Below are 10,679 nucleotides of genomic sequence, written 5' to 3'. Positions count from 1 at the left end.
GGATAATTGATCGTCACATATATGCTCGAAGTGACGAATAATGAAAGTACTTTAGAAATGTGATAATGTCGAACGCGTTCGAAATACCGAAAGCTTTTAAAAAAGTTCTTACAGAAGTATCAATTAGTGTTGTACAGAGCAATAATCATTTCTCTTTGAATTCATTAAGCTATAATGATAAATTAATAATAATTATTATAATAGACCATAAAAAAGTGGATTGCTTTAAGTTTGAATCATCATTAATTGGTTTTGAAATTGATATCCACATCAAACTACGCCGATCTAATTTTAAATGTGTTTTTTTGTTTTGTTTGTGGCGACATGTAAGAATGCTGCATTGTTATGATCCTGGAATCGCACACGACGTGTTTATTCTACGGGTTAAATCGACAGAGAAGTATATCTTTCAATGGCTGACATCATGTCATTTCGTCCTATCTAATTCTTTAGTACAAGACAATAGAAATTCAATATTTCCTGACAGCTATTTTGTCGTATATTAAAAGGGTTTAATCATATCAAAGTCATTATATATGCCGAAGATCATTTGAGAAGGATTTTACGGAAGCAGGGTTGATTGTGTCATATGTATAAATTTCTCACCCGTCTAGTCTATTTTAGTTTGAATAATATGACAACATTTTGAAATAATAACATCACCTGAAGTTATCTGGATTGGAAAAACAAGGCAAGAAGTGATGAAAGAAATCGTGCCATACAAAAGTGCGCACAAAAATAAACCGGCATATCTTCCAAGACCACGGCAAAGTTCGTACTGAAAACTGGAAAGTCAACAGAGAAAGGTTGAATTTAATTAATAATAGGTGCTTATACAACAGGTTTTTGGAAAAGCGTATAGCCTATTCTGTATTATAGCTTCTTCAGTTTATATTAGCCAAGTTATTATTAGATCATTTCTAATTCATTGTTAATGTCCAGAACAGAAATTTCAACTGAATTAGAAGAAGTCGTAAACAAGCGCAACTTGCAGATTTTAAACGACCTTGTCAAGTCACGTTGCCAGCAATTTTCTCAAAACTTTTTGTTGTCGGCGATTACGAACCTTCGCAAGTGTGAAAACCATGGCTGACGCTTTATCATTGTCCATGGGTGGCCGAGTAGCAAGTATATACAAACAAAACACGAAAAGACGGCGCTACACAACAGTCGTTAACGAAATAGAAGGAAAAAGACTTGGTTTTATCAAAAAGCAGATCGAATACGACCGCGTCATTGAAAGCAATAAACTAAGCAGGTAAGATTTTTGTTAACTTACTACAAATTCCCAAAATTTATGATTAAATTGTTCAGTAATTGATGTATTCTTTTTTTAACTCTAAAAACAAAGTATGCTTAAGTATAACATACTTTCGTACTTACTCATAACTATAATCACAAGCGGTTAACGATAAAGCTGGATTGCTGAGTAACAGCTAAACCGCCACTTGCAGTGGTTGCTAACCGGTATAGGTTACGTCCTTTGCCGTTTGCCCAGTCAACAGTCAAGCGCTAACCATTTGTGTTATGAACTTTTTAGAATTACTAATAACCTTATTGTTTTATATAGAGTAAATAACAAACTCATCAACGCGAATGACGAAATGAAAGCGTTCCAGATTGCCCTGCTGAGACGAATTGCTGCTGTGCGGGACCAAAGTAAGCTTGTAGCGGGGACGCGTCCATTGAAAAACCTGGGACGCTACGGTGGCGCTAGCGTTGACTATATAAAAGCTGAAAGTGAAAAGTACAAACGTATTCGGGATCCAGTAAAGATACGAATGATGAAAGCAAAGATACTTCTCAATCAGGTATGACGTAAGAATTACGTAAGCATTAACAAGGTATGACGCATTCATTAGAGGGAAGCGTTATTTTTATCCTTTCTTCAATGTAGGACGTACGCCTACACACAATCAAAGAATTAGTTTCAGCTGTTTATTGTGGTTATTTTTGTTCACCCTTTGCCATTATCATCAGAGTTTGTTATACCCAGGGCAAAAAGGATGGACGAATCAAGGAATTTGAACCGGGCAACGTTGGAGACATGGCTGAAGATATACTTAAGGTAAATCAAAGTATGCAGCTGTTGGTGACGTCATACCTTAAGGATCATCTGAATAGATTACTTTTGAAATCAGCTTTACAAAGCCGAAAATACAACAATTCCCGACCTTACTCAAGCCAATGAGGTTGGTGTCTTCGATGAAGTCAAGGATAGGAAGGAATTACGCAGTGGTAATGACTCGAGAAGTGCAAGCGACAGTGCAAAGGTGATTCATATACGAAAAGAACTATTACGCATTTTCAAAACAAACGTAATTTGATATATCGACTGCCGAATGCCATGCGCGAATTGGTTATACTGGGTAATATTATTTCAAACGTGTCATGTCATGTCAGATCACATGAATCATGATCACAGTGAACTTTACTTGCGTTATTAGGATTGTTCTCAAGCAAATAGCAGGGCAGACACAAAGCGATCTTCCCTTCCATTTAATAAACCGAAAAGGCTCGTCCTCCCCCCACTTCAAGTTCAAAGGTCACTGAAGCCAAACGACAATTATTATCGCAAGATATCGGCTGATTACCGAAGAAGGCAAAGAATGGCCGCAATGCAAACATCGTTACCTATACACAAACGCCTGGCAGTTCTTGAGGATATCGCAGAGGAAGGCGGTAAAGGGACAAAGGACGCTTCTCGTAAGATTTTTATAACCAATCAGTACCAGATTTTTGTAAAATTTTAATGATAATGTATCGCGTTTACAGACTGGTCGACTGGAGTCTATCCTGTGACGACACTATCCAAACAAACTCACTCCCTGGACTTAAACAACGGTAAACGTGCGCCACCTGGGGGAAGATATTTTGAATGGGATTACAGTAAATCGGTCAGACCAGTGAAAGTTGGAAAGCAATTGAACGAAAATCAGAAGTTTTGGCGACCACAAGAAAGCGTACCCAAGCCTTCAAAAAACGTTGTGTTGCCGAGCATAAAGGGCAATTAAAAACCAAGTAGTTTACACCAAAATCGCAACAAGTCGCAAGTGTGGCGCAAAAAGTACCTGTCATTGTTTAATTATAACTTGATATACTCAGATAAAATGATGTTTGGACATATTAGCAATTAATTTTCTTTCTACATTACGTCTGCTTACAATTAAAGTATTGTCTTAAAGTTAAAAATGCTTTTTTATGTAAGCGTCATTTGCGAAACCCTTCCACCAGAATAATGGAAGAAACCTCTAAGAATCTTCATCATGTAATTATATGGCATTACATTTTAAATTTTATGAAATACCATTGCAATTACTTTCACACATCATTTTGAAATATATCAGAATAATTTACTAATTTTCATTTTTCCGTTACTATTTGCTGTGTCGTGAGTTTATTTTGGTAAAGATACGAAATTTTACGGCAATTCCCATCTGTCCTTCCATCATGAACGCTACTGATGTGTGAAACAGTTTTTGTCCATTTTATTCAGTTTTTGCTACTTGCTTACATATTTTTTATATTTTATTTTACAATAAATTTACTGTAATTACTGCCTTTACATGAAGCCAGCAATTATAGTCATTACGAGAAAGGCAAAATCATATCCGTGAATTTGTGTTTTCGTGATAAGTTAAAACTCCTCAAGTCAGTCAGTTGTAAAATACTGAGAAAAATGTGAAAATGTTATCGGTTGATTGACAACGAACAAGTTATCTGCAATGAGGCGAAGCGACAAAGGCAATTTCAAGGGTCACTGCACTATCATTTTTGCAGAGCATAAGCTTACGTGCAATGTGCAATACGGGCTTCAGCGAAGTAAACATACACGACAAGAAGTCGATAGGCTAAGATTTTGCTCGCAATAATGAAGGTAAATTTATTCATAGTTATCGTGTTTGTCATTTGCATGCAATGCATTTCTTTGGGTGAAAGTGGAAAAAGGAATGGAAATTTCAGAGGCAGAGCGCAAAGGCAGCCTAGTCCGGCGAGAGGAAGAACTGGAAGTGGGAAAAAGCGAGGTAAAAGACTACAAATTAATCAATGCAGAACTTACTTAATGGGTACAGAAATAACGGGTATGTAACCTTTAAATACAAATTTAGCATAAAAGCGACTTGAACAACTTTTCCGTTGTTGCAGGGCGGTCTAGACAGCAAGGTCGTGCAGGTTTGCCAGCAGGCGCTCCTGTATGGGGATCAGTGGAAATTTCCCATGAATCATTTGGGGGAAGTTCGTCTTCGATAACGGAACAAGACGATTCGTTCACATCGTTCTCCATTTTAATTAACGATGACGACTTGACAATTCCGAACGACAACTTTTGGCAGTCACTTTTTGGTCCATCTTTTACAAATGAAGAACAAGAAGAAGAAGTAGTAGTAGTAAACGACGGTGGCGAAGTAGAAGATGATCATGAAGAAGAAGCAATTCCGTGGAGAGGCTTGGGAAGCTTTACGGTTAAATTCAAAATATTCTTTAACAAGCTTTGTAGAAGGTGGCATCCAAAATGCCCACGCTTTTTCTTTCTTTACACAGGGTGATATACGCCTTGATTGCTTGGGCGCCTCAAAAGGAGGAAGATGTACGAAGGGAGCAGTTCAGGTTTATAATCGTGAGAATGATAGATGGGGAACAGTATGTGCTAATCGCTGGACCAGAAGAGAAAGCAAAGTTGTCTGTAATTTTCTTCAATTCAGGTGTTGGTTGCTGCCTACATTAAAAAGCGTTGCCATTTGTAATTTCGCCGTAGTTGAACTACCGATAACTGACCACCGATCACCATACAGTATTCAAATTAGACTCGTTTTCTGAAGTAATACCTCATCAATTGCTGTTACAGCAATGGAGCGAAACGAGCGTTAAAACTGCGCAAAAATAAACTTTCTTCTGAGATTCGGGAGTTGCCAATTTTTTTTCGTGACGTTCGCTGCGTGGGTGATGAAGCGAATCTTAACTTATGTATAGGAAACTTAGTTGCAGAAGAAAATCCGTGCACACCTGAGCGATTTGCTGGTGTTGTTTGCTCGGGTAAGACACTGCTTGCATTTAAATTAATTACACAAAACCTGTTAATTCACTTTGGGTTTTTCGGTTTTGAACTTGCGATGAATAAACTAATTCTAACCTGTGTCTTGCACGCTTGGACTTAGAATGCTTATAAATTAAATTACTATAAATGAAATTTCGAAAGGAGACATTTTAACTTTCTGTAAAATTCAAAACGCAGCTTTCGCATTATTTTTATGCAGCTTTACAAAACCTTTTGTGGAATAAACGAATAAAATTATCTGCTATATTTAAAATGTTTACCATTGCGTGTCCATGTTCACTATAGGTGTTCAGGAGGTCTCTGAATCAGTTTTATGCTTGTCGCCCACTATCTCATGCAGAAACGGTGAAAGGTGTATACAACCAAGTAATGTTTGTGATGGTACTAGTGATTGTCCCTGGGGCACAGACGAAGAAGACTGTGAAGGTGGCAGAGGTACGCCATTTTTTGTGTTGCTTGTGTTGAAATGTAGTTTTAACAACCTAGCCTACAACTACGTATGCTTAAAAATGTTTGGCCTGTTGTTTAGCGGTTATTTTTTACAACTTACTAGTAATCTGTAAACGCAATTTGAGAGAGCAAAAATTTGAAATTTTCGAACAGATCATTGTATGACAAACCAGTATTGGTGCGGCACCGGAGGCGGGGGCTGCATCACAGAAAATTACGTGTGTGATGGAGACAGGGACTGCGCTGATGGAAATGACGAGGACGGTTGCGGTAAGAGTTGCACCATCAGTTATAACCATTTGTATCAACAACGTATTATGATACTACTACGCTTCACCAGTTATTTCTGTTAGCTTTCTAACGGTGAACTAAGTCAGATGGTCGCAAAAGTTGTAAATGCCCTTTTTTGTTTTTATTCTCTCTGTCTTTTTAATAGAGGACCATCTTTCCCATTTTGAGGTCACTAGAAAATACAAGCTTGATCTACCATCGCACGGTTATGACTCCGGTTGGCGTCACGCCACTCCTTATCTTTGCGCTAAGAAGTGTCGAGAAGAAAGCAGGTTTCGCTGCGTATCCTTTGATTACAACAAGGTATTTTATTTGCTGTTTGTTGGAATGAATCTGTGCCAGCGTTCCAGCAATTTCATGAACTGCTTATACTCTCTATATTTTTAAACTTTAAACCCATTCGTATTTGATTTTTAGTTTCTAAGAGAATGTGATTTGAGCCATCAGAGAGTAAGAGACGTTGGTCGCATCAGACCTCTAGATGCATCTAATTGGGAGCATCACGAAATGAAAAGCGTGAAAAGTAAAATCTTGTTTTCATCTAAGCTTTCAGAAACAAGAAAGAAAACCTTTATTGCATTCTCGTACAGGTTGCAGCGAATTTCAGTGCGGTGATTTGTGTATTCCTTCATCTCAAGTTTGTGACGAAAATCGAGATTGTCCAGACGGAAGTGACGAAGCTAATTGTGGTAAGTCTGCATGTTTACTTGCAGTGAGAGACAGACTTACAATTTTAACTGACATAGTTGAACTTGTTTAGATGCGAATTTTCATTAAACTGGCATGCACTACAAGTACAATTTGGGGTCATATTCTCCATTTCAACAGAAACTGAAGAGGAAGACCAAGAAATCCATCTGCGCTTAACTGCCGGATTGTCATTCCACGGAAGGTTGGAAGTTAAACGGGGAAGCGGAAGTTATGGGCTGGTTTGTAACATTGGGTGGACGATCAACGAAGCAAACGTTGCTTGCAAGCAACTGGGGTTTAGGTTCGTTCAACCTTCATTTACATCTTGTGTATACCTGTGTGGTTATTATTTGCAGAATATTGTTGAGAAAGTTATCTGCTATACATCTACCGCATAACCTTTTAATTTGAAGCAAATATAAACCTTAATTGTTAGGCTAGGAGCTGTGAAAGCGTTGTCAGGAATGACATTTCATGGAACCAATCTCCAGTACAAGTTAAGTGGCGTGTCGTGTACCGGACGCGAAAACTCTTTAGATGAATGTACACACGACTCTTATAATGACGTCAGTTGTCCAATGGACCACGATGCTGGGGTCTTCTGCAGAACAGAATGTGAGTCTCTATAAACTTGTCGAGTTATAAGCCAAGATACATTTCCGAGCACATGCATGTGGAATCATTTGTTGTGAAATTGCAAACTTTACGTATCATTTTTGAGAATCTACAATGTATATGTATATATATCTAGAAGCTATATATACTATAATCAATATCAACAACTATAACCTATACAGCTGCTCCCACCACAACACCAATAGCAACAGTGTCGGCGAGTACCACAACAACAACAAGAAGAACAACAACAACGACTACAACAACGACTGCGTCAACCGTCACGATGCCATCATGCGGTACTAAAAGTGCCAACAACGGCTTTCTAGCTCGTATCGTGGGTGGCAACAATGCTGCTGCTCATGCTTGGCCGTGGCAGGTGTAAATTCAATAAAAAATAATTAATTTACTTTACATGGTTTTCTTCTGGACATTTCTCAAACAGTTGGCAAGCATGTTACTTATTATAGGCTGGAATTTGGTTGCCATGGCAGTTTCTATGTGGAGGAAGCTTGATTGGCTCTTGTTGGGTTTTGACAGCCGCGCACTGTTTCAGGTAAGTTGCTAAATCATCGTCCAAATTTTCTACATAAGGTATTCAGTACTTCTTTTTTATGTTACTCAAAGTGATTCGTATCCGATCAACTATTACACGATTCGTTTGGGTGATCACAATACGAAAGAATCTGACGGTACCGAACAGGATCTTAAACTTCAACAGCTCATAAGTCATGAAAGATACAACACGAATAGTTATGATAATGACATCGCATTATTAGAGGTAAGGTTGCCAATTTAAGAGAAGTTATTTTCGTTTTGTTTATTTTTTTAACCTCAAACTGTTGCAACTTGGTTCAAGTCAAAGCATTCAAACATATTTCGTTTGTAGCTCCGAGGAGTCAACGGAAGGTGCGCAACGTTTAATAATGAGGTGAAGCCTGTATGTCTGCCTACTTCTACAACACAATTTCCAGCCGGGAAAAACTGCTTCATCGTTGGCTGGGGTCAAATTGATTCCAACAGTACGTTTAACGATGTTGTCACTTTTACTTTTCAAGTTGCTCTTTCACAATTTCAATTTATCGAAATATCAACATATTCTGGTCATATTTTCAAGGCAAGTTGCCGTACACTGAGCTTTTGAAACAAGCTCAGGTACCCCTCATTAGCAAAGAGCAATGCCGATTACGTACGGTATACGGAAATATTCTCACCGAAAACATGTTGTGTGCCGGATATCTACGAGGCGGAGTAGACACTTGTAAGGGTGACTCGGGCGGACCACTTCTCTGCCATAGCGACGATGACGGTGAGTATGAGATCACTGCATGCTCAATGCAATGGTAATATGGTCACTGTAAATTTAAACTAAACTTGGTTGCAGATCATTATTACGTATGGGGCGTCGTGAGCTTTGGAAATGGATGTGCTCAACCAAACTCCCCCGGTATTTACGCTGTTGTTGCAAACTATTTGCAATGGATAACACGCAACACCAATGCTCCGTAGAAAGACCTATTTTTGGACAACTGCTTGTACGTAATAATTATACTCTGCTTTCATATGAACAAATAAACACAATGTGCATTGTGAGTGTTGTAATTTTTACAGAGAAAGCTGAGTTTAAATGCATAAGACAATAGTGATAAGTACATAAGAAACAAATCAACAACAACATGAAAACCCATAGAGCAGAAATATTCCGATGAACAAAACTAGAAAGTTCAAGAAAAGCATTTTATAAATCTTGGTTCCAAAACAAGTACAGACCGAGAGAATTGCGATCGTCAATGACTCAAACTTGAATAACTTAGTTATTAACTTTTATCACAAAAAACATCGATAGCAAGTACAACACGTAACGAGCACAACGAAAATGAAAACTACAAAAGTTTCTAGAAGAACACTATTTCTTCGGAATGCATTTTCCTGAAGATCATGAAAGATTGCAGACATGCTAGCGTTGTTATGTTGCCTTTGGTTGACATGTGGGAAATGACAATTAGGGATATCTTTCTCCAAAAAAGAGCATAAGGGTGACCAACCTTCTTTTACGTTAAAAATAAGAACGCGATCTTTGGGAAGACTATGAATAACATACGCAACGTGTGAAAGATACGCTCTTTTGCTCAGTATTGGGCTAGGGGCGTTCCGATGACGCAGAAAAAATGGATGAAGAAAGCGTCCACAACATATCGCGTCATTGATGAGTCGCATCACCTGGGATCGTCTGCGCACTGTCGGCGACAGAAGCAGAAGAAGGCGATAAACTGGATTTTGATTTAGAGTCTGCAATCAATTATTGCATGTTGCTATTTGACATTTCGTATTGAAGGAAGGTTTAATGTTAGGCTATTCCTGTTTATTATTACATTAACATTCAACGGTTGTCATTTATAGAAAGCAATTTTAAGGATTTTACTAAAACTTAACTTACTTCAGCTCCACAATGTACAATTACCACATAATCTAAGCAATTAGCGCCATAGCTATACTTACATTTCTACAATCAGAATAACTTTCGAACCATTCCTCCACGTCTCTGACGCAAAGTATAATCTTTCAAAGACACAGAGGTGTTTTTCAATATATAGAAGTGATACAGCAACATCAAGTAGACTTTTTATAATAGCAATTTAATCATAGCAAGAACTACTAGAGCCTAATAAAGTGGAAAGCGGAAAGCGGAAAGCGGAAAGCGGAAAGAGGTAGCCCCTCTAAGGGTAACTCTAAATTATTAACACGAGCTTTCGCAATGCTGATCTTGTTTCTTCAGTTGTACCCAAACTATATACACAAAATATACTGTGACAATGTAACATGTATGCCGTACTATACTATACAGTATATTAACTTTATTATTTTCTTTGTAGTGAAGTTGTTACCACCGATTTCTATTACCGCAAAGCAACGCTAAAGGGCTACACAGCTTGAAAATATAAATACGTCGTAAGTGTAGTGTGTACCTTAGATTCGGGAAATGCTCTTGATAATTCCACCGAAAGCAACGCAGCTGGACCATCAGTAACCGCTTCACAATATTTAAACATCTACAAATGCCGGGTAAATGAGTGCTTAATTACTGAAAACAAATTGATTCCAATTTATATTATTGGATTGGAGATTATTTTCATGAAAAATACAACATAATTACCTAAATTAAGCAATTACATGTAATCAAGACATATTTAACATAAGGGCATGTTCTTGTCGGGGGGCTGAAAAGAATATTTGGACGTTTTAATGGCGCTTAAGGAATTTGGAAAAGTTATCGTATAAACAGAATTTTAAATTACAACTTGTTTTATTGCTAGCAGTTTATGAAAGCATGTTCATCATATTTTGGGAAGCAACTTACGTTTTGCAATGATTGCTTCGGAGAATTGTTTTCCTCTAAAAGCCTTTCCCATGCCTCAATACCACCTTCCACCCAGTTAAGCTGTTCTCTGTAATCCCATACGTTATAACCGAGTATTTTTAAAGCTTCCTTCATTGACTTTGTACCAGTTTTATATAAGCCGGCCACGATAACTTTCATTGTGAACAAAAATTAAAGAAAAGCAAAATCAAAGGAAAC

General features: G+C 37.8%; 3 protein-coding genes across 5 annotated transcripts; 2 read left to right on the top strand and 1 right to left on the bottom strand.

Moving 5' to 3' along the window:
• The first annotated feature begins 273 nt into the window (after window positions 1-273).
• Window positions 274-3,557, top strand: LOC143450499 (uncharacterized). Of its 3 annotated transcripts, none has more exons than XM_076951067.1 (7): window positions 274-792; window positions 943-1,258; window positions 1,571-1,811; window positions 1,997-2,068; window positions 2,142-2,273; window positions 2,448-2,706; window positions 2,776-3,557. In XM_076951067.1, the coding sequence occupies exons 2-7, from the start codon at window positions 1,086-1,088 to the stop codon at window positions 3,012-3,014; spliced, it is 1,116 nt and encodes a 371-aa protein (XP_076807182.1). In that variant the 5' UTR covers window positions 274-792; window positions 943-1,085; the 3' UTR covers window positions 3,015-3,557. The 3 variants fall into 3 exon arrangements, with proteins under 3 accessions (XP_076807182.1, XP_076807183.1, XP_076807180.1); XM_076951068.1 differs by having other exon boundaries at window positions 274-806; window positions 948-1,258; XM_076951065.1 differs by having other exon boundaries at window positions 274-806.
• A 220-nt stretch (window positions 3,558-3,777) lies between these two features.
• On the top strand, window positions 3,778-8,695 carry LOC143449729 (neurotrypsin-like). Its single transcript, XM_076950041.1, has 17 exons — window positions 3,778-4,025; window positions 4,147-4,463; window positions 4,543-4,703; window positions 4,847-5,034; window positions 5,342-5,491; window positions 5,660-5,776; window positions 5,943-6,100; window positions 6,215-6,320; window positions 6,388-6,486; window positions 6,626-6,788; window positions 6,924-7,102; window positions 7,285-7,481; window positions 7,573-7,658; window positions 7,730-7,883; window positions 7,992-8,124; window positions 8,220-8,411; window positions 8,487-8,695. Exons 1-17 carry the CDS (start codon window positions 3,872-3,874, stop codon window positions 8,609-8,611), a joined length of 2,679 nt encoding a protein of 892 aa, XP_076806156.1. The 5' UTR covers window positions 3,778-3,871; the 3' UTR covers window positions 8,612-8,695.
• LOC143449732 (uncharacterized) lies at window positions 8,686-10,640 on the bottom strand. Its single transcript, XM_076950044.1, has 4 exons — window positions 10,461-10,640; window positions 10,069-10,152; window positions 9,602-9,661; window positions 8,686-9,391 (listed from the first exon to the last, which is right to left on the bottom strand). The coding sequence occupies exons 1-4, from the start codon at window positions 10,638-10,640 to the stop codon at window positions 8,930-8,932; spliced, it is 786 nt and encodes a 261-aa protein (XP_076806159.1). The 3' UTR covers window positions 8,686-8,929.
• Window positions 10,641-10,679: the final 39 nt, after the last annotated feature.

Source organism: Clavelina lepadiformis, chromosome 3 (genome assembly GCF_947623445.1).
Source record: "Clavelina lepadiformis chromosome 3, kaClaLepa1.1, whole genome shotgun sequence".
NCBI classification, from domain to species: domain Eukaryota; kingdom Metazoa; phylum Chordata; class Ascidiacea; order Aplousobranchia; family Clavelinidae; genus Clavelina; species Clavelina lepadiformis.
This window is presented reverse-complemented; position numbering and strand designations above follow the sequence as displayed.

What these genes read in the sequence shown, in the direction of transcription:
- LOC143450499 (XM_076951067.1), top strand. Translation starts at nt 1,086, where the DNA reads ATGGCTGACGCTTTATCATTGTCCATGGGTGGCCGAGTAGCAAGTATA. An exon ending in CAAAGATACTTCTCAATCAG is followed by an intron (nt 1,812 to 1,996) that starts GTATGACGTAAG and finishes TGTTATACCCAG; the next exon opens with GGCAAAAAGGATGGACGAAT. An exon ending in AGGGACAAAGGACGCTTCTC is followed by an intron (nt 2,707 to 2,775) that starts GTAAGATTTTTA and finishes TCGCGTTTACAG; the next exon opens with ACTGGTCGACTGGAGTCTAT.
- LOC143449729 (XM_076950041.1), top strand. Translation starts at nt 3,872, where the DNA reads ATGAAGGTAAATTTATTCATAGTTATCGTGTTTGTCATTTGCATGCAA. An exon ending in TATCCTTTGATTACAACAAG is followed by an intron (nt 6,101 to 6,214) that starts GTATTTTATTTG and finishes TTTGATTTTTAG; the next exon opens with TTTCTAAGAGAATGTGATTT. An exon ending in TGCAAGCAACTGGGGTTTAG is followed by an intron (nt 6,789 to 6,923) that starts GTTCGTTCAACC and finishes CTTAATTGTTAG; the next exon opens with GCTAGGAGCTGTGAAAGCGT.
- LOC143449732 (XM_076950044.1), bottom strand. Translation starts at nt 10,640, where the DNA reads ATGAAAGTTATCGTGGCCGGCTTATATAAAACTGGTACAAAGTCAATG. An exon ending in CGAAGCAATCATTGCAAAAC is followed by an intron (nt 10,153 to 10,460) that starts GTAAGTTGCTTC and finishes CGGCATTTGTAG; the next exon opens with ATGTTTAAATATTGTGAAGC. An exon ending in GAGCATTTCCCGAATCTAAG is followed by an intron (nt 9,662 to 10,068) that starts GTACACACTACA and finishes TGTCTTTGAAAG; the next exon opens with ATTATACTTTGCGTCAGAGA.